Source organism: Varroa destructor, unplaced genomic scaffold (assembly GCF_002443255.2).
Source record: "Varroa destructor unplaced genomic scaffold, Vdes_3.0 BEIS01000003.1, whole genome shotgun sequence".
In the NCBI taxonomy this organism is placed as follows: Eukaryota; Metazoa; Arthropoda; class Arachnida; order Mesostigmata; family Varroidae; genus Varroa; species Varroa destructor.
Window position 1 is genome coordinate 31062110 of NW_019211456.1, and position 22203 is coordinate 31084312.

Consider the following 22203-nt stretch of genomic DNA (forward strand, 5'->3'; position numbering starts at 1 on the left):
TTTGTAAACAACATTGTCTGCTATAGAGGTGGACGGCGTAAAATCAAATACTGTGATCTTATATACAAACGTATTTTCTGTTGGCATCCATTATATCATATTTTCTAGCGTATGCCCTAATGCGTAAGTACGACCATTGGATATGTACCAGCTATAATGTTAAAGTTTACCCACGATTACTTGTTATCCTTAAAGACGTACCAGGTCAATTGATGTGTAAGGTTGTGTTTCGACATGGAATGCTATTATATGTGGTATCTGATAACAAGCGAATCCCGCGAACTTCAAAATTAAATAAGCTTTGGGCTAGTTAAGCTAGAATGATGATTATTCCATATGTGTGTCAAAAGAACTTTTCTTTATTTTTTGCACACTTGTCTCAGCGCTCTGCTAACTTGTAGACAACCCTATCACTTCTCTAAGCACTCTTTAGCTATACTTTTGGTAGAAAATCGATAGTGGAATGTGCTTGCCATTCTTTTTTAGGGTGTGGAAAGCCCCCTAATTACACGAATTTGTATCGGAAGAATATGCAAGGTGAGGCCAACGTTAAATATTCGTATCCTTAAACAGAGAAGTAATTGAGACATGGCGATGAAGTGTGTATTTGTCATTAAATAATTAGACTGCGTGCTTCCGATTACTGTGTCAATGGTCCATGAATCTATTGAAGACTTTGAGGTAGCGGGCTGCATTGATTGTCTAATTTTTGACGGGTATTTCATAGTAGCAGACACTGCTCATGTTCATTGCAAGCCTCGTCTATGGCGATCGTGTGCTTCAGGTGTTTTTTTATTGATTCAAGTTTTGCGAATTTCATGGGGGATACCCCACACGCATTTTCCATAGGCCTGAAATTAATTTACAGGATGCCCATTTTTTATTCAGTTTCTGCATTTTTAGCATGTGTGTTATAATTCTGAAATACATAACATGTGAAATGCCAGTTTTGACTTACGAAGCCCCCAGACTAAGAGCTTAGCTTCCGTGGAAAGCCTTGCTGCCTGTTGTCTCAACTAGCTTTTACTCACAAGTTTTTGGAGGACTGGAGTATATTATCAGTCAAAATTTGTCTGGTAGTGGCCTGCAATTCAACGATTATTTAGTTTTAGAGACCGCCAAGCTTGCTTGTCACGGTCTAATTTATATACATGTGATATGACAATTTTAAATTTCATACTTCTAAAATCACTGTAGACAAGCATGTGTATATAAGCTTTGATTTTTTTTAACGTTTGCGATTATTTTCAAACTCTTAATCAGCACCTCGTATAGCAAACGAATACGGTTGCGTATGTGACTCTAGTTATTAAGATTACATATTGGAACTTCAAATTACTTCAGTTATTATTGTTCTTCTTAACTGTCTTTTTGCATAGAGGGATTAACATTGTTTTTTTTTTAGGAAAAAAAATCTATGTGCACGTTATGTTTGCACTTAATATTAATGCAGTTATTCGCAGTACCTTAAATATACTACCGCTGCGGAGTTTAATCTGTGTCTACGTCTTAGTGATACTGCAGTGGTAACTTACGGAATAATAAAATATTGAATACATAGATGTATTGGGCTTGTGCGTAAGAATCAGAATAACAAATAAAGCTTTAGTCCTGGTAATGAAAAGAGCCTTAATGATAAACGCAGAGAACAAGTAGAAATATAAGAAAGAAGTACAGAAATAGTGTCACTACCTATTGAAGCTATGTACGACGCGCGTATGATACCATTTGGCACGTTTTCATTAAAAAAGCTGTTGTGATTACTATCGAAAAAGGGGTATCAAACTAGCGAACTATTGTTACAAACCGGTTCTTTAATTAATAAGAGCGTTGGCAGTGTCATTAGTCGTGCGAAGGCCCTAGGTAACTACTATATGGTAAGTGACTAACCTAACCCAGCTACAAATGGGGCGATAACATTGAGTCTTTGCTATTTGATTATAGACTACAGAACGCCGTGAGTCCCAACACTATACTGTTCATTGAATATGCCATAAGCCTCTTCTCTGCTCTGGCAGAGGCATTAGCCAAGGTTCCCCTCTAGTTAAATATTAAAGGAAAACTTATTATAATTTCCTTGATTCCTTCCTCTTTAAACAGTTAGTGTGATGCTTATTGTCTAAAGTCTGAAAATAAGCGCTTCATCACGCTTGGAGATCGAATCTCGTAAGACCGCGATCATTCATATATTTTCTATTTGCTCGGATGTCCTGAAAATATGAATTTCGTATAGCATTTTAATCCGAAAAAACTTTTTTAGGACTTTTATTAAACCATACCACTTCACGTGGGACCTATTGAACTTATATGTTTACGCGCAGAACCAGGAAACAGGTGCCATTTACATCCATCCTTTAACTTCTTTCATTCAGAAAGCATTTCGCTCACCTTTGTATTCTGACCTTGGGTGTTAATCACGGTTGCGTAATGTTCAAAGTTAAAACACCACTTTGTTCTAGTTAACAACGAGTATTTATATTGATTTTAATACATTAGTAACTACCATGTTAGGTAGCTTTGATACGGCACTATTGGTCTTGGTTTGGCCCCAGAAGCAGTTAAATCATTCTATCAAGGCTATTTTCCATAGTTATATTATCTTTTCATTACGCTAGTTCGACAGAGTTTGTAGCACGCCATTCAAGCACAACGACCGTATTTCGGCATCTCTGATATTATTACATACCGACCTACCTTTAATGGATCAACAGCTGGAGCTACTATCAAGAAATCACATGTTGAATTTTTCATGCCTCAATCTGTGTCCTTCTCATTATTATCATCAATTATGTAAGTGCTACACCGATACTCAAACAGTGACCATTTGTCATTCACGATTTTTGTGAATGATCACGTTGATATGAGCGCGTCACACAATTAACGAACTGCTTTAGGTCACTTAAGGTCCTTCAGGGTGAACCGCGCGCTTGCGCGTTGAGTTTAGCTGTAGCGTAAAGGGTTCAATTTGTTACCACGACGAATCAACGAAATCCCGGTACGTGTTTTATAATACACCCCTTATGACTATCTATTTGCAGATCTAGAATCAGCGTAGAGAACGGCAAGTGTCAATGTTTGTGATACAATTCTTTGTCAAATCGTTAAATAGGATTTCTGTTACTTTCGGGAGATCTTATGTTAACTTTTTTATAATTTTATCCAAAAACTTTGTTTAACTGAGCTGTTTCAAATTTTTTTTTAACAAAGGTGCCATATAGAGTTGTGGACTGTCTCGAGAATTATACATTGTATATATATATATATATATATATGATCGCTCTTTAACGAAAGCTGCCACCGACCATTGCAATGACTATAGGAGCAAAAATGGTGAGGGGTCTCCTTATCCGTTGGCCTTGAAGTTTAATTTAGAAACTGCGTGGAAATACAAACAAAAATGAAAGAAAGATGCCAGATAAATATTAGCAACCACTCAGTAATGTATCACATAATAGCAAAAATAGATTCACGTCACAATTACCGTTATTATTACAAACTTCTTGTATTATATTATATATATAACGAATCCTTGTATTATATTTCTCACGTACCGGGACGCACAAAGTGGTAGCAGTTATCGAGGCAGTACTTTAGCAGTCCCGAACCGATCATTTTTAAAGCACTAAAAACACGATCATCGGGTGATTACTGAGGCGCTCACAGTTCTATCGGCCTAATTACCCTAACAGCTTAATAAAACTCTCACATGTTATAGATTGATATAACACATGTGAGCTTTGAATTGAAATGGCTCTTCGTGCGTAACTTCTGTAAGCGCTCGTAAGTTATGCAAGAGCATAAATGTCGCATTCTTTTTCAACAAGCAGACTCTCATCATTCGTTATGCATGATAAAATTTACTTCGAAAGTGTAATTCCCATTAAAGAATGGTAGCTACTGCTGGAGCTAGCCAGGTACGAAATCTGTATACGAACTGATTGTAGTGTCAACAGTGTGACTAACGTCCATGAGCATGCGTACGGCCAAACGTGTCCTGAAAGTCGCCTATCAAACCTCAGTTAAAAATTTTATGCCTAGAGAGGTCTGTCAAACAATTGATTTATAGAAACATGCAAAATATATATTTTTTAAATTCCCTATTTGTGAGACGAGTCTGTATGAGAGTCCATTTTGCACATTTATATGTGGCTGACAGATGTATAATAACTAAATTACTCTAAGAACACTACAAGAAGGAGAACTAAAGCTGATGATTATGAAAACAACAAATTTGAACTAATCAGCCTTGTTCGTAAGGTCCTCCACTGACGAGTCGTCAATGAGCATCATGTTATCGCTTAAGCCAAGCCCGGTTTTTAGGCCACCTGTTTTCAGGCCAGTTTCCAACCGCTCGCTTTCTGGGCTGCCGTCCGGTGTGCATCGTTCACAGGACACTTTTCGTTTAGGGGTGCTATTACCGCTCTTGCGGCCATCGGAGAGAAACGACGACGCGGTATCGCGAAGAGCTTGATCTCCGGCATTTCTCAACCCAATGCCTTGATCAAGGGAAAGTCGGTGCACGAATAATCGATCACGGCCTTTTTCCGTTTCACGAGTATCCCGTGTATGATCCAACGATCGTTTGGGGCCTGGTGACCGACGGACAAGCGAAAGGCTCTCCTTGCTCTGACTTCCATTACCAGCTCCCGACAAAGAGCCGGAGCATAGACCTGTGCTGAGATCCTTCAGTTCCTTTGGATAAGTGATCGCGGGCCGGTATGGCACCCGTGTTGCGTACGGCTGCTTATAGTACCAATCATAGCGGAATGGTTCGTGAAAACGTCGCAATTCTAGGGCATCATGTTTGAACCTATTCTGAGACTGCGATTGATTCTGTGCTTGCTGTTGCGGCTGCTGTTGTTGTTGTGGCTGTGACTGCTGTTGTGATTGTTGCTGCTGTAAGGATACCGACTGCATTGGATTTTCTTTGTCCTTTATAGATTTTTCCTTATGTTTAGACTTCTTTTCATGGCCTTCACTAACGGTCTGTTCAGGTTCGGAGATTTCGTCGTCGTGCTCGGAAAGCACTTTGAATCGGCCAGAAGACGTGGCCTGGCTCTGGTCAATAGATAAGCGATATCCTTTCGAAGCTGTAGCCGCTATGTTAAAATCTGATCGGCCACTCGGACGATCCGCCGTTGGTGTTTGAGGCAAATACCTAGGCAAACCCGAATACCCTCGAGACATTTTTCGTTTCACAGGTACGACACTCTCATAGGTGTTATCGCTATTCTGTGATTGCTTGCGAGTATCAAGCGTGTCCAGGTTCTCAGAGTTTGTTGCCGAGTTGTTGTCCGAATCGAATTGATTGAACCTTGACATTGAGTTAGCGTATAAGCCGTCCTGTTCGGCAGAGCTCTGCGGGCTCACTACGACATGGGTAAGGGCCTGCGGAAGCGGCGACAGTGGGGGCAAGTGCGGACTGTGTTGTGGCGCAAGTGCCACTGAGAGGTGGGCATTGCTTATGTTATTGCTATGATTTACGTTGTGGCCAACCATAACCGGTCCGTGGACACCGCCTGCTTTATTCACGTTATCGATGAATCTGTTGAGGCTAAACGCGGGGTCCGACGTTGAGGTCCGAGACAACCTCCTGTCGAGGTCCTGGGCGATTTTCATCGCCGTGGCCTTGCGCATTTGTTCAGCGCGCTTTTCGCTCGCTTTTTTCTTCGTCGAAGAACTATGTGAGTAGCGCTTCTTTTCCGGACGAAGTTTGAAGGTTCTAATAAACGCAAAAAATGCAGAAAGAATAGTTAATAGATAGTTACGAATGGTAGACTATAGAAGAAATTTGAGGTAGTAAGATTTTACTTTTCGAATGCAAACTGAATCACTCTTCTGACTGACATTCATAAAGTAGTCCAGCCGCGATTACTTGGCCTGAATCTGCGTAAACAAAGCCATGTAACAGAAAGAAAGGTTCTTTAGTTTTTGTTAAGCACAGTGTATTCGAATGACTTGATATAATTCGAAAAAACTTCTATCAGAAACTGAACTTTTTTCCAAATTCTGTTCTTTCTTATTCGTTTCAAATTAATAGACTTCCATAGATAATCAGTTGGTTTGCCTTTGACGCTTAAAACAAAAAAAAATGATAATGGCGGACCACCACTAACCCTTTGCCTATTGGCGATGGTGAGTCACCCGTGGTGTTATATATAGACGATTTGAAGCTGGAACTATCCTGGGCCCCAATGTGCATTCGCATATTATCTGTTAACTGGCGGAACACCGACGGCTGGTTCTTCTCAGGGTGGAACACAATAATGTACACCTGACAACAATATAATATATAAAAGATGTCTGTTTCAAGGCGCGGCTCGTAGTACCGAAAGCGAATTTCCGTGGTAGTTCGCTGCAATGAAACTTCGTATGTATGCTATTTTGGTGGGTGTACTTCTCAGACGGATATCATGTTTTACAACAGTCCTATGCGTTAGCACGACGATGCTTCGGTAAGGTTGAACAAAACTCTTATATATATATATATATATACCGTCTCAGTTTTAAACTGCTGGATACAAAATGGACCTGTTTCATACGAATTTTTTGGTAAGAACTTTCATTTCAATCGGCAGACTGCGTTTATCGATTTTTCAAGTCTGAATAGGTTCAAAAATGTTGCGAAACAGCTGTCACTTTTTATTATTATGCTGTCATTATTTATGTTGCAAAATGGGTGCCAGTGCTAGGGTTATTGAAAATGGGTCATGATTACCGACCTTGTGAAAAAACATGAGTGAAAGTGCGACATGGGCAGTAGAACTTAACGAGAGCGCAAATGCCACCGATTTATACGGTGAGCCAAAGTATATGGCCAGGAATGAGATCCAGATCACTACAGTTGCGTACATGGTGAAACCTGCAGATGCAACAGTTACACAGAATATTGATTTGATTGATGACGATGGCCGGTTTGAACTGTGGTAAAAAATTCGAGTTACAAAACGGACGTGTCTAATAGCTCAAAAGGCATCAGCACGCGCGAACGCTGTTTGATTTATTTCCATAGAGGCGCGGCTTTTCGCCTGAGACAGACTCGTACAGGCAGCTGTACTAATGGCTGCTGCTATTTCGAGACGATATGCAATGCTCTGTTGTTATGTAAATATACCAATGAGCTTGGCCTCGTTGAAGTTTTCCGGCACGTTGCGGGTCTTGACGGCGTACGCGGTGCAAAGGATGATGAGCAGAAAGTTGAACGCTAAAGGCAACATTATTGACGGGTGCGGCATACGACATTGGAGCGTAACGCGATCATACGCTGGATACTCATGTTCCCAGCCCGACGGCAAAATTAATTGGGTGCATGTCAGGATAACCACCTGATAATCCGCAAACAACGATACAATAGGGTCCGTACTCAAATTCGCGAACAGGGACGATTACAAATAGACTTATAAGAAGATATACGTCGACGGATAGGAAAAATAATGGTTAGTAATCTCAAAGGGTTAGGTTTTCAAAGGAATTGGTTCGCAATTAGAAAATGACAGGTAAACATACGAAATGAAGCATTTGTTTCAAATGTTGGCTTACTTTTATCATTTATGGACTTACCTCTTATTCAACTGCAAGCCTATTGCTTTGTCTGTACGAACAGGAAGCAACGCAACACCAAATAATCAGTGGCCAACATTACCCAAGAACCAATACGACACAAAAATCCGCTTGCATAAGAACATTTGAAAATTCGAAAAAAACATTCGCAAATGGTAAATTCTACTGCGAAAATGTATAAGCCAATAAAACTGAGCGACCTTATTGTCTAGTGCGGCAATCGACATCCTTATCTGTTGGATAAAAGCAAAGGTTCCGAGGAGCCACATGGGATAGATTAGTTTTGCTCACTCGTTAGTCCTAATTCAGCATATTCACTCTAATTTCTAATGGAACGGTTAGACTTGCCTGTATAAAGATGAGTATGCATGTGATGACAACTTGTGAAGTGCTTGAGAGAAATCGTTTCGGTGGGGTTATCGCAAGCGAACGGATATTGCCAAGGATTCGGGCAATGCGGACCGTTTTCACGAGCAGCGGAGCATACATCATTGTTAGACTAAACGGAGGCAGAACGCGAACCGCGAAGCACGAATAGTCTGAGGGCTGGAACGATGTTAAAGTCCGTCAAGAGGATTGCGCCTCACTTGTTCTTGAGATATTGGCAAGTTTTAGCTGGATAAAACTTTTTTGCTGCTGTCCGTAATATTGGTGTTGCTAAAATCTTACTTTTATCCATGTCAGTTTTACCATTTAAGCTAAATACAGCGTAGACAGTTGACTAGCTATGATCATTGTAACTGGGAAGTCTAAGATCTACCGACCAGACCTTGCTGCATTCTCCAACGGCGATTTTTACCTAACGATGCATTCGTTTCATTCACTGCTCACTTCAGTAAATTGTTCTTGCTCTTGACACGTTTGAGCAGTGCATGAAAACCTACCCACTACCTAGCTATTAGGGCTAATGATCTGAATAGGCCACTGAATGGTCCATAATAATAATAATATTATAGGCAGCTGGTACTAGAAGAGTGGCTGCTGTTAGAGTGTGGAGCTGTAGGTGGATGCAGTATCTAAGGAACTTCATTGCTATCCAACCTTGAGTGGGCCATATAATATCTACTTACGGCGAAACTACCACGACAACGATGAAAAATATTGAAAAACCACAAAATGCAAAAAGGATAGATTTTGGGGCAGTTGACAATCCAGCTGTAAATACAATACACCGATTAATTCAACACGAATGATTCTTGTTTATACGAAGACTACATCGGAAATAGGACCCCAATGTCTCGTATCCTTATGTACAGGGTGTTCGAAATAAGTTAAAACAAAGCAGATCTTGCCTACTTCTAAACTATCTCCAAATAAAAATACTTGGCGCAAACTGGTGACATGTGAAAATAGCTACATCCATCGTGAATTCGTTCATTTGATACAACCGGAATCGTTTCAACATGGGTCTATCTTCAAAATTTGCATTAAATTTTGAAAAATAACAGTAAATAAGGAGAGTTTAGTACGTATAGATACAGCCAAGTTTCCTTCAATCAAGATAAATATAAAAAGTCCACCGCACCTAAATATTAGCCTGGCAAAAAGTCAACGTCATAAAAGTAAATAAATACAAAAAGATGCAGTAGATTTAAAGAATTAAACTTTTGGGGGGTTTACCTGAACAACAAAATCGATTCTATCCTCCCGAAGGCGGTCGCTAATGTTTGCATAAAACTTTAGAGTTTACCAGAAACGGCTGTTCGTTCTATTTTGGCAACCTTTCGAACTCCTTTAACGTAACTCCTATATAGTGAATCTTTTGCTATGTCTCGTGAATATCTTTCTCGGATTCTTTAGAAGCTTCGAAGAGACTGACAGCAACGTAACGGGTCAATTTAGGCCATTAAGAAAGTTTGTGGTCCTCGTGGAATCTCTTCCGGCTTGAAGATCGTCGTTTAAATTCCGAACAATAATCCCCCGTCTTGGCAGCCTTGGTGGTTTTGCAATTCACTCCAGAAAAAACTCTCTTTCTTTCTTTCTTTCTTTTGATAAGAAAAAAGAGGATGAACGCGGAGCATTTAGATAAAGGGTCTACAATTATACGATTTGCGTAAACATAATTTCTGGGATTAGTTATACCTTAAATAAAAAAGCAAGGGATGTCCCATGGGACATAGCCATGCCAACTAGAATGATGTACGAAAGTTCCCGCGTCGATGACTTGACAACTGGTGTCAGATTATGCTGGACGAATATCAGCGTTACCAAACACGTTGTTGCGACGCCTACGGATGCTACCGCGATAACGAGTAATGCCGCTGAATCTTTCCATTTTATGTATTCCTCGGGAATGGCATAGCATCCTGCAGATACGAGTTGTAGGTAAAATTGAACGTTATTATTGTTATATAGTTCAGCTAATGCGGGTCACTAGTTTTTATATTCAGCAGGTACTAACCATAGTTAGTTCGGTCTATTAGCTCGTCTTCTGCTTATTATGGTCACAGGTATTTTAGCAACGGCAGGTGACTTCATAGAATTAATTTGGTTTTTTTCACGATAAAAAGGGTTCGTACGTAATGCTTCTTTAGCCAAACCTACTTGGCCATATTCATAAAACTTATAAATAAGTAAAAAATGAAGGAAATGGATTACCTGCATAGGCAACATTTGTTGAACACTATCTATTAATTTCTCTGACATCTGATTTTCATGCAGCGTAGGTGAATTTGTTACAATGTTTTTGTTGCTATCTAGCGATCGATCAGTCGGTTGTTCACTGAGATAGATTGAAGAAAACACATCGTTGACTTGAGCAGGGAGTTGCGGAGTTTTAGCGGGAGATACCTGACCTGCTAAAATTGTAGGCTACACATCCGCCACAGTGTGTAATCTAAAATCTGTCGCCATTACCAAAGCGTGTCAGATATCCAACATGTCAATACATGAAGTCATCAGGTAACGGTAGCTCGACTTCTCTGCTTCTCCTCCCTTCTGCATCAAAAGAAAAGTGATTTTAGCAAAGAAGATATACCGAACGTATAGCAAATGACAGGAACTGACCGGTGAGATTGGCGTTAGGTAGAAATCCCTGTCCGCAATTACCACAGTTGTACTCATCCTGGATAAATTGGGTCTGATTGCAAGATAAGCATTTCCAACAGCAATTGCCAGGCCACCAAACATTCTGAAATTAATCCCGTTATAAATCAGTTTGGTCGTCATATATTCGCCGGGTTAAGCCGTCCTACAAGGACTAGTGAGAAACTATTCTAGAGACGGTACTTAGATGAAGCCATTGAAATGTATTAAAACGAATGTCGAACAGTCGGAAATATATTATAAAGCTACAATAGAACGAATTCGTTTGAAAAGGAAAGCAAACCACATTGAGCAGTAATGATATTTGAAAAGTTACATTTTGAAATGAAAAATAACCCATGACGTTTTGCTGTCCAGCGAGCGGATCCAGGCGTCCAATATCATTGCAAATAAAATTGACTCTCATCTTTGCTAACGAATTGATCGAAGCTATAGCTATAAATCTAGGTCGTAGGCTTTCCAAGATAGTCCCACTACAATTTCTACATGGACCATTTTATACGCATAGAGTCAGCGGTCCGTCCGACTGAGTTGGCAACACCCTTTGTCTTCGTTGGTAGTTCTGCGGTATCGACAGTATTCGAATATGTTGCACTGCTACATAGTTCTGTAGCATAATACGGACTGCCTTCTCGTGGCTTTTTTGGTATAGGCGTGAATGGAAATAAATAAATAAATCACCCGCCCATTAGCCACTGTAACGTCTGCTAAAAGCTCAATTTGAATGAAGGCATAATATTTTCAGTTAGACAACAACTTTATATCACATAGAGTAAACTTCACGCTTGTTTCAATTGACCATGGAATGCGCCCAGCCTTGATAAGCTTAATTACAAAAGAGCAAATCTTACGAACAGTCATTTGCCTATTCACACGTCACGATGGACGAGCAGACCGCAATGCGGGTCCATTTCATTAGCAAGCGCTATTATAGTCTCCGATTTACCTTGCCGTGAATATGACATATATGTAGGGCAAGGCAATGCTGGGCAAAAACGTCACTCTGATTGAGCGCTGTTACTGCTGTTGTCTTGGAACGGGAATATCTTTTCGGTCGCTGGATCCTTGCCAGTAGACAGATATATATAATCGATTGGCCACATTAGCTTGTGACTGCGGACGTCGTTATTGGTGTAAGCAAAATTTACTCAGTGGAGGGAACGGGGAAACGAACGCATGTACCTTCGCATCGCGCGTCTATACACCGCCGTCAGTAGTGTGACCAAGAGATTACTATAGAAGTTAAAGAGGAACGAAAGAAAGGACCCTACTTTCGATTCAACGAACATGCTCTAGAATAAATCCAGCGTTTGTTGAGTGACTTTTCGTTCAATTCTTTTTAAATTACAGGTGATCCATTTATGTGACGTTAAATTCGTTGAGAAAACGTTACAGAATTACAGTATATCTCTATCAAACCAGTCTTGTCAGACTCATAACAACAGCTAATGGGTGCCTGTCTGTGCTACAAACCCATATCCACAGTTAAAAAGGTTCTAGTCTGCGCAGGGTGCCAAACTACAGAAGAGTCGAGTTATGATAATTGTCAAAATTATATTTAGGCCAGCTATTAAGTAGCTGGTCTAATGACATCTTACATTTTATGTCAGTAACAAATACATCGAGCTTATATTTGTTGTGGGTGCGGGAAGTTTTAAGAAAACCATTTAATCTATACCTGTACAGTGGCGACAAGCAGTGTTAGATCTAATAGAACAACGCTGCATTTTTTAGCTTATTGAGCCATCAACCCACAAAGGCTTTCTTGTTTCTTGCTCTCTGCTTATCACCTGGGTTGTCTGGAGCGGCAATAAAAGTTGAGGCTTAAACTACAGAAAAGTGTTCAATTTATGAAAAGTAAACATGTCACTTAAGTACTTTTAAAGTTAAGATTGCTTTTCTATTGGCGGAAGTGTTCGCTCAGTAGACGTTTTCAGATCAGCTTTTAAATTAAATTTGCTCTGAACATTATTCTACGTGAGCCATATTGAATTTCTCAGTTATTTTATTAACGAGCTGTTTCTATCTAATAGGGAAGATTGATGGCACTATAGAACAAGCTTTTTTTTTTTTTAAAATCGTGCTTATAGAAGTTGTAAGCACTGCTTACTCTAACCTTAATCTGTCCTTTTTCACAAGGTTTGCTGCAGATCGACTCTGGTAGTATTCTGGAACCACCTTTAAAGACCGGGTCCTCCCAAAGCTGTAAGCCGTCGACACGTTTCCATGTGCCGATTTGCACATAGTCATACGACCGTTCTTTTACCTAAACTCCACCAAAATATTGAGAAGTGAAGAGATTAAAATATATTATGGTTGTTTTAAAAATAAAACAAGACAAGGAGTCGAGGGAAAAAAAATATTCGATGAGCGAAACCATCTGGAAAAAATATACGATGCAATGCTACGCCATTGGGACCAAGGAGCGGTAAGTTCTATATGGCTAGAATGCAGTAGCGAAAATAAAAAAAAAGAGAATTTTCCCTTTAAGCCTCTTTCTTTTCCGTTCCCCGTCTTCCAATAAAAGGCAAGAATATCGAAAGACGGTCAAACACGTCAACAAAGGCTAAAAAGACAATGCCTGCTTTCGTGTGGTAGAAGGTACATGGCCGTTTCGGGCTAAAACCAGCCAAAAGATCGGCCCTGGATGTTTCTCACTGTTTCACAGCCACAGGGCCCCTCCGAAGTTATTTTCTCTTCACCTTATCCCATATGTATCCCCTGCACCAGTTTTGTGTGAGGGGAGACCGCCGCTTGCCTGAACACTATGCCAGTAAAGGGAAAACGAAGAGACATATTGTGCATAAGGTCGAGCGTGTGTGGGGGGGGGGGAGGGTGTAGGACGAGTATATTCTTTAATTTGTATAAAAATGGGGCTTAGGGTTGAGGCGCATGAGGCTGCTTGGTGGAGAGATGGGAAGGGACGCGCTTGAAATATGGCAGCGGTGGCAAGTCGATTTGCACGTTTACTTTGGCTTTGCATTTCTAGCGGAATAGAAGATATCAGAGTGCGGATTTTGCGCACACCTGAACTTGGAAAAGGCCGAAAGAAAACGATAGTTTTTCTGCCGTTACAAGCGTAAGGCGACGACGACGGTGAAAAAGGTTCAGTGACAAAGGTGCGCCGTGTAAAGCATGGGACCTAAAATGATAGCCGATTATGAATCAATTTTTATATTAGATGAATGTGAATACATTTTAGAATCCGTCTATACATTGAATTGAAATAATGAACGCAATGCAAGTTATATTTAGTTAAATACAAATTTAGTAACGAGCATTTCAGAGTTGGACGAACAAATCGGAACCACATCATCATTCCAAGCTGCTGATGGAAGAAATTATATGTGTGTGCTTTACTGAAACATAATGAGGTCATCATATTAGTATTACCAACAAAAGCAAAGCTTAACTACGCCATCTGAACTCGTGGAATGACCTCTGGCGAAGTCAGTTTCCACACTGTCTTGTTACAAATGGTGAGAATTCGGCGCACGTTTTTAGACTTTTGTTTCAAAATTATCTCAGTAAACCAACGAAAACCTGTCTCGTAATTACTAAGTTCTAGTCGTGATTACAACCCGAATTTGCAAAAGATATTGCCTTTCTTACTATACGAATGATTTATCATGTGGAAGTCGTCGTGCTGACACGTTATGATAAGCAAGATTAAATCTCGTCACGAAATGAACTTTGTAATGAATCGCTAGCATGACTTATATTGCATCTAAAGGTTTCACTTAAAAGATAAAAATTATCAAATACCTTTCGAAAGTTGTAGATATTGTAGACGCCTGGCGGATTGACTTCTATCGTTTCTGAAGAATTCGGCGCATCCGGCGGCCAAACGAAGCTCGTTCGATTAAGATAAGCTACAAAAGCTGTAGCGTTAACGTGCATCTTTGAAACGCAATCTTTTCGAGTCGAATTACGATCCGGTCCTGGCTCACCGTCGACTGCTTCGTCGTGTGTCGCGCCGTAGTGAACGCTGCCGCAGTGATCCTCAATCATTCGATGAAGCCCGTGGGCAACGAGGTATATCGACCTTCGAAGATAGTCAATTTTTGGATCCTCGCGAAAAGAGCCATCGTTCAACGTTTCATTACCTGTTAGAAGGTGATTTTAATCCAAGAAGCTCTTCCAACAGACAACGTTTGTAGGATAGATCCAGTTCGAGTCAAAGACTTGATCCTTTGGTAAATGGATAAGGTAAGTTACTTACATGGCATATTTGCTTCGAAGACAACAAGATGCACTCCATGACCAATCGTTTGGTTTTAGATCGCATGTGTAAATGTGTGATTTATTGTTCGGACGAATTACGACTACTAAAACGATTCTAGGCGGTGAAACTCGTTATACCATACGAAAAACTTCTACGGTACTCCATTCATCACTACCAGCATCTGTATGTATAAGGCAATTGCTTTTCTAGGTCTCAAAGGAAATACCGCTTCACTGAAGTGCAGTCTATTTTATCATTACGTAAAGCGGAATTGACCAATAAAGGTTATAAGTTACTAGAGAATGATTAGTTAGATGAGAGTTACTAGAGTAATGAATGGATATTTACTTAATCCTATAACCTATGAGACTACCAAGATGTGTATACAATACCGTTACAGATATGATACTTTTTGCAACATAATTTCGCTACTGCAAAAAACCTATTGAAGATTGTTTTTGTTATTATTACAGCAGTAAAAGGCTTTTCTAATCTCACTTAACATTCTGATTCCTAAACCGGCATGGATACCTTCAGTCAATTAAAGCTCTCTGGCGATACAAGACTTTTTTAAATAAGAATAAGGACAAGCCTAACAGCTGAAAAAGAAAATTCAACGTAGAGGTAACAAATCTTAGTAACAACTCTCAACGCGATAAATGCCGTAATTTTTTCTCCTCCTCAACCTTTTCAGATTACTCGTATGAAATATCCTTAAACAGACCCTCAAAAGAATGTCTAACGGCGGCCTCAAGGCTTGACGCAGAAGAAAGTGCCGGCGTCGACTGTGGAGAACTTTTCCAGGGAGCTACTAAACGAATGAGTTCAAAAGAGGCCAGGATCTTTGATATTTATGAGTGTATTAAAAGCGATCATTTGAACTTACATCGTAAAAATAATATCTTTAGGGTTTGGGAAACTCGGATGCTTGTCGAAATGATTACAAATATTATCTTCATGAAGAAAATTTTGAATGCGTTCGTGAATAAATCTTGTTAAACCGTATAGAAACTTGCACTTTCTTGACGAGGACTTTATACGGACTGTAATTTTAAATTGTAACCTACCATATGCTTTCACTGTGGAAATCAGTTACAAGGGCATCATCACGGTAGCCATAGACTTAGAAGATTCTTAACATAAATACCGGTTCACTACCAAACAGTTGCCGTTCAATAACAAATTTTAAAACATGAACAAGATTTATGTATACTCTTTTCAGCCTGAGATAACACAGGACAGCAATGAAGTAACAAACAGTTAGAAATATTTAAAAGTTTTCTACAGTTACTATGTGATATAATTCGAACGCTTTTACTACCACCAGCCCTAATTTCTGTTTATACTAGTCGACAAAGCAGTTGTATGAAAAAATATGGTAGCCACAAGTGACACATTTGTGGACAAACTAACAGCAGTATATTTATAATATAGGTCAACTAATCCTGTTAAAAACAAACCTGGCGCAAGGCAAAGCGAACTGAAGGAGCACAAAATGTAAGCTGTAATAACACATCTTGGTATTATTACTATGCTAACAGGCTTTTTTTTCCCATTTTGTATATACCAACCTGTACACCATCGGTGATATTTTAGTATTTTTAATGAGTCTTCTCTTCTTGGCAATGTACACTTAAATCGATCTTCCCAGAATTCCCTGAACCAAGGGTTGTAGGAATTGGTTTCTGGCCTCAGAGCTGTGAAGTACTCCCGAAAAGCGGTGCCCGATGGCTTCGGGAAGCTTAGCGTCATGCAGCCTTCGGCGACATCCTCAAGTGCCCGAACAACCTCTGGATCCGTCCCCCAGGTGTCGCTGTACAAAAAATTATATGATATACGCACAAATCATTAAATGATCCAAATTAAGTAGCATGAGACCAAATCAAGCCTTTGCAGGATAATAGTTATTTTGATAAGATTTTATCAAGTTTAGTACGTGTGTTACTAGCTCAGCAGTTACTACAGGAAGTTATAACTTTGATGAAGCAGCATTGAAGGGAAAAAAGGAAAAGATTTTGTAAATTACGCCTTTTATTTTGAGGCGGGTTGTGATCTTAGTGATATACCCAAGTGCGATTATACGTCAATTTATTGCTACTGTTCTACATTTTTATATGATCTCTCTAAAAAAAAAAAGAAAAGTAAACATAAGATAAATTTATCCTATTCCCTTACGGTGATTTTAGTGAACTGAGTGACCCATCGTATCAGACACCTAAGCCATAAATATTGTACTATAGAATCAAAAATTAGATTACATCTTCTGAAGGACACTAGTACTAGTATAGCTAGTATAAATTATCCTCAAAACAAATGTTTTTTGTACGTGGAGAAATTGCATCTAATAGAAAAAAGAGTAACATTTTTGTACTACGGAGCGCCCCAAACATGACACATAAGATAGGACAATGGCTTTGGCCTGGAGATGCCGATTCGTTTGCATTGGTCACTGGTATACGTTCGAATAAGTTCCTAATTCCTTCTTTCAAGAGAGTGCGTCTAAGCATTATATCAACTTACATCAAGACTGCTGCGTTCAAAGCACTGGAAGTTATGGATTTTACATACATTTAAGTGAAAGATAATACCGAAGGGAATCGATGAAACTCCTTATGTTCGTCATTCAAAGAAATACTAAAATGGTGTGGCCGGAGAACGGAACGAAAAAATGTGTATCAGATAGAGAGTGACTAAATCACTATATTAAAGAAACCGATTAACTTTTCGTTAGTGTAGTGGTCATCTTGGCTTGCTAAACGTATGGTATGGATTCTACTTGCATGCTGTGGCAGCATTGAATGCCGAAACACAAACGCTTTTCTTCACCGACCTGGCAAGGATCAGGAACCTGTGGGTGGCGTTTAGGTGCTTAAGGGTGTGCAGGAAACGCATAAGTATCTTCTTTTCGAGGTAGGCAACGATAACCCGAGCACCAGTGGACCTTACGGGTGTATTCATCATCTTACGTACGGCTGCCTCGTAATCACTCGTCTGTGACGTTGGCGAAAGCGTGGAACTTTTCGCCACGCAGATCCCTCGCGTGTACGCCTTGATTTTGAAGTCGTGCATCGCCATAGGCCCGTAATCATCATCTGTGCATTAGAGGGCATCAGGTGACCGTTAACATGGTTAGTGCTAATGCAAATATAACCGTTACAGATTAGCCATGATCAAAGAAAATAGCAGTAGATCACGGCACAGTTAGAGAGCAAGGAAGGAGAATTATTGTCAAGTAATAGCAATAAAGACATTAACACACCTCTCACCAAAAAAAAAACTCTGCTAGAGAATATGAACACAGAGCCTAAGGTCACACCTAATTATCCTTATTATAGTTATAAGTCGTCATCAGTTATAAGTTATACCGCTCGAATGGATCGTGTAGACGTATGTCCAGTTGAAGCGTACGAGTATGTCAAGCATAGCCCGATTCTGATCGGTGTCATTTGGAATCACTGACAGGAAGTACTTGGAGTATTCGGCGGGAATAGCTGCCGTTGCTGAGTAACCTATCTGAGGGATGCCGAATAGTTGTAGAAGGTTTTTCACCTGAAACATTCTCAATCGCATTTCGAGCTCGACAGTTCCTAAAGGTATTCAATCAAGCGCCCGAAACTCTCTGACTGACGTCTTGGAGCTGTACAGAACCGAACAATTAACCCAATTAGAGTCTGATGTTTACCTTAACCTGAAGGGCGTTTAAAATGAGATAGCCCTATATCATCTGGATCCTTTACTCGATGCCAACCATTAGAACAGTGTTCCTAATTAGAAAAGGGATGGCTTTACAAATAGACTGCTCTCTCCTGTAGCTTTGCTATGCCAACGTCCAGCTAATTTTTTTTCTCTAGTATCATGTGTTGAGAGCCTCGCACACATTCAATATACGCACCGTAATTGTCATGCAATGGGCGCAAATGATCCAGTTTTAAAACTCAGCAACATCGATCAAGGTGTTTTGGCGTTCAGGAAAAAGGCTTATATCATTTATGGCAACACTTACCTGAATGATACCGGTGCAAGTTGCTGGTCCAACAACGGCAACAAGATTTCTTCGTTTTTCTGGTACTGTGCATTTCTTTAGGCTGTATGTTTCAATTGAGTGAGACTGACTCCACGGATACGGTGTCTCTTGGTAATCGCTGTCATGCCAGACGGAAGCCCGAATGTAATTAATTGTTTGCTCTAGGGCTATCGGAGGATAGTTGCATGAATCCCGGACATGTATGCCTAAGGTCGTATTGGGTAGAAGATCGCGGCGTTCGTTGATCTCTGCTACTGTTCGCAAGGCCATTTCCACCCTCTGGATACCCTCCTGCTTCGGTGCAAAATATGACAGGGTGTCTCTTTATGATATGCTTTTGAGCTGAGCTTACGGTAGAATGAGCAATGTCTGGCCTCACTGAACAAGTTTTTCTTGCTCAAGAACATTGATATCTAAAGAGAACAATATAATTAATCGTTTTCTTAGATGTAAAATAGCCATGGGATATAGCTAGTCAGTGTGACAGGCGTTTCCAGCACTTTCTAGCAAACATAGGCTGAATGTCCAGGGTGAACTCAGTTACAAGTCGTTCCCATGCTGCGGTGGGCTCTTGCAGAAACCCAAGTCAGTATCAAATATAATTTTTACTTAGTTCAGTAAACGCCTTTACTAAGTTCCTGCTAGCTGCAGGTTGAATTAGCGTTGGAAGTTTAGTCGGAGAAGTGATCTATTTATCGCTTTAAAAACTTGTTCTTAAACTTAAAAACTCCCTTTAGGCAAATAACCCTTATGCGGTCCAGCTCATTCGAACTATCTGGAATGAGATAGTTCCAAATTTACCGAACAGTAAACGCGATCGTAGTAAAATTGATACAACGTATCATCCAAACAAGCTGTAGAAGTCCATCAGTGTGAACACATTGCAACTACCCAATAGTATCAACTGTTCGCACGTATAAATGATCTAAAAGAATGAATTTTCAAGAACCATCTGTATCATGGACAACATTCGCCTAAAACGCAACGTTGGGCACTCAGTGCGACGATTCCCTTTCGTCGATTTCCACGTATCTGTTTCACGCCCACTTAACTATCGATTCTTTTTTCGAAATACTGCACTGATCTATCGATTTGTTGTAATTCAACCGCTATCTGATCAGGCCTGTTTACCAATACGAGGTACATACCCACTTCTTAATGCATGCTCTCGTGCGCGACACCTGGAGCAGATCTGGCTTGAAAAAGCCAATAAAAATTTGATTGCATGACGTTATAGTCCGCTCTCTCAGCTGAGTATTCAAGCCACAAAGAGCGTTTATTAAAGCAGCCGACAGTTATAATTTATTAAACTATGTAAATTATAAGCGACTCAAGATGTTCTGTGTTTTATTCACTATGCGCGCCGCGGTTCCGGCGAGCCGGAGAACGATGTCTAAACACATGCCGTCTTTTATTGGATTATATTGTAAATCAATTAATTTAAATCATTTATTATAATTACGATAACTATAAAAAAGCTTTACTCAAAAAAAATGGCATCGAGAGCAACATTGTAATAACTTTTATGCGAAGTGCTATGCAGATATGACGAAGAACTAAGGCTTAAGAAATAAGATACAAACATCCGCGCCACCTGGATACAGACTACTCTCTGACTACACTGTCGGGAGATGTCGGGAAACGCGTGTCGCAAACACACTATAAATGCAACAATAGGAAATGGGCAAAAACAATAGAATATTTTCTTGGGCACATCCTGCCTAGTTTGCACAATGACGTCCCTGTCATCAGTGCAGCTATGACGACTGCTTATCCAGCTGATGACAAGTACCGTCCAAATAAACATTTCAGAAGAGGTAACGTCGGGCTCTTTAATGTCGAGTCACTACAGCGAAAAAAGGATAGGGCTTTGACGGACTAGTCATTGCCGCCTCAAATGTGTGCCATTCACATCTATACGTCGTTAAATCGAACGAAGGCAACGTATTTGTTCGAGGTCATCGCCGAGCTTTCATCATTCTAAAATCACTAATTTTGTGTTAGTTCAGAATTTCGGGCACTTTGACTCAAGCTGCCATAAAATTAAGGCAAAAACGTGTTGTCAATCAGACACGAAACCTGTAGTTTGACAAACTATTTTCACTTATCATACACTTAAACCCTATTCAATATGAAAAGGAGGTCCGGGCCTTTTAATGGTTATATTTAATTAAAAGTTAATAATTAAACGCAGTTTAATGGCGATGATGATCAGAATTAACTGACGTAATCTTTCAACACGTTAACACGATACTTATCGTTGACAGTGAACAGTATGAAACTTTTAACATATCCGGCATACAGGACATAACCGGGGTTGTGCGGGTCATAACGGTGAAGTTCTCGCTTAAATATTAAAAAAGCGGCTATTTCAGTTAAAGGATATGCTGTTCATTCCATTTGGAAGGCCCCACCGGAGCAACGTATAATCCTTTGGTCACCTCATATAAATGCAAGCTATATTATTAAAGAAATAAGCCTTAGAACTTAGACAGTATCTGTTGCAACTGTGGGCCTATTTCTTTTCAGAATTGAAAATTAGTTTGGCCCTGACTCTTGGGTCACTTCATAGGTCTACTTTAATCTTTCTTCTACAATGAAATATTTTGTTCTATTTACCTTATAGACATAGAAAAAGCTCATGTGGTATTTGCTGTCATGAAGTACATAAAATTACGCCACCTTGCTGTATAAAACGTTTTTTTTCTTGCCCGTTAAACGCAATATTACGAGCATTCCAAGGTGCCTCCTCTGTGTCGAGAACTGAAATTGTTTCTGAAGATTGCCGTCCTCTTACCGCTACAACTTTGAATAGTCCAGAAATACGGTATTGAGGGCGATAGGGGCGCCGGTCAAATGATAGACGGGGCTTTAATGTTGACCTGAAAACCGCATCGAAACTGAAGAAAAATCTCAAAGCCTATACTAAATCAGTCCATTAAGTTGCACCATAGTATCATCAAACGTAAATAGTTCTTGCCTGTTCCAAGACGTCGCCGCACCTCAACGGGTTCACCTCAGTTAGGTTAGGTTGGGAGTGCACCGGCACGATAACTCCAAGAAGAAAATCTTCCGGATCGATAGATTTGTAGAAGTAACTGTGAACTTCTCGGTCTTCGTACTCGTAAACGGCGCCAACGATACTGTTGCGTCCATTGAGGGATGCTCTTGGCCAGAGCGACAGTAGTACTGTTATCGTTGCTATTGTGAAGAGGCGCCGCATCTCAGCGAAGGTAACAGTTCCGCTTCCTCGCTGGGGTCATCTTCCCTAACAGACTGGCACATTGAAAAAGGGACTAGAACGTAAGCCAATTTATAACAAAGAAGCGAAAAAATACGGCTGGAACAG

The 22203-nt window shown here is 40.1% G+C and overlaps 1 protein-coding gene and 1 long non-coding RNA gene across 9 annotated transcripts in view; one reads left to right on the forward strand and one right to left on the reverse strand.

Annotated features, from left to right (window-relative positions):
* Positions 1-15: 15 nt before the first annotated feature.
* Positions 16-14374, forward strand: LOC147756810 (uncharacterized). Of its 4 annotated transcripts, none has more exons than XR_015325024.1 (3): positions 16-123; positions 12756-13033; positions 13595-14374. It is a non-coding gene; the product is annotated as an uncharacterized LOC147756810 (long non-coding RNA). The 4 variants fall into 4 exon arrangements; XR_015325025.1 differs by having other exon boundaries at positions 26-123; positions 12745-13033; XR_015325026.1 differs by lacking the exon at positions 16-123 and adding an exon at positions 164-537.
* LOC111246314 (metabotropic glutamate receptor 3-like) overlaps positions 2250-22203 on the reverse strand; it is a 47516-nt gene continuing 27562 nt past the window's right edge. For 4 of the 5 annotated variants that reach the window (XM_022795688.2, XM_086985352.1, XM_086985353.1 and 1 more), the window contains 14 exons: positions 21835-22130; positions 18834-19145; positions 18196-18379; positions 17661-17922; positions 16402-16643; positions 14371-14711; positions 12722-12871; positions 10567-10690; positions 9643-9866; positions 7909-8106; positions 7115-7325; positions 6723-6862; positions 6117-6274; positions 2250-5722 (listed from right to left, as the gene is read on the reverse strand). In XM_022795688.2, coding sequence (XP_022651423.1) covers positions 4237-5722; positions 6117-6274; positions 6723-6862; positions 7115-7325; positions 7909-8106; positions 9643-9866; positions 10567-10690; positions 12722-12871; positions 14371-14711; positions 16402-16643; positions 17661-17922; positions 18196-18379; positions 18834-19145; positions 21835-22077 — 4275 coding nt within the window. In that variant the 5' untranslated portion in view covers positions 22078-22130 and the 3' untranslated portion in view covers positions 2250-4236. The remainder of the gene's footprint in view (positions 5723-6116; positions 6275-6722; positions 6863-7114; positions 7326-7908; positions 8107-9642; positions 9867-10566; positions 10691-12721; positions 12872-14370; positions 14712-16401; positions 16644-17660; positions 17923-18195; positions 18380-18833; positions 19146-21834; positions 22131-22203) is intronic. The other variant, XM_086985355.1, reaches the window with a different exon arrangement.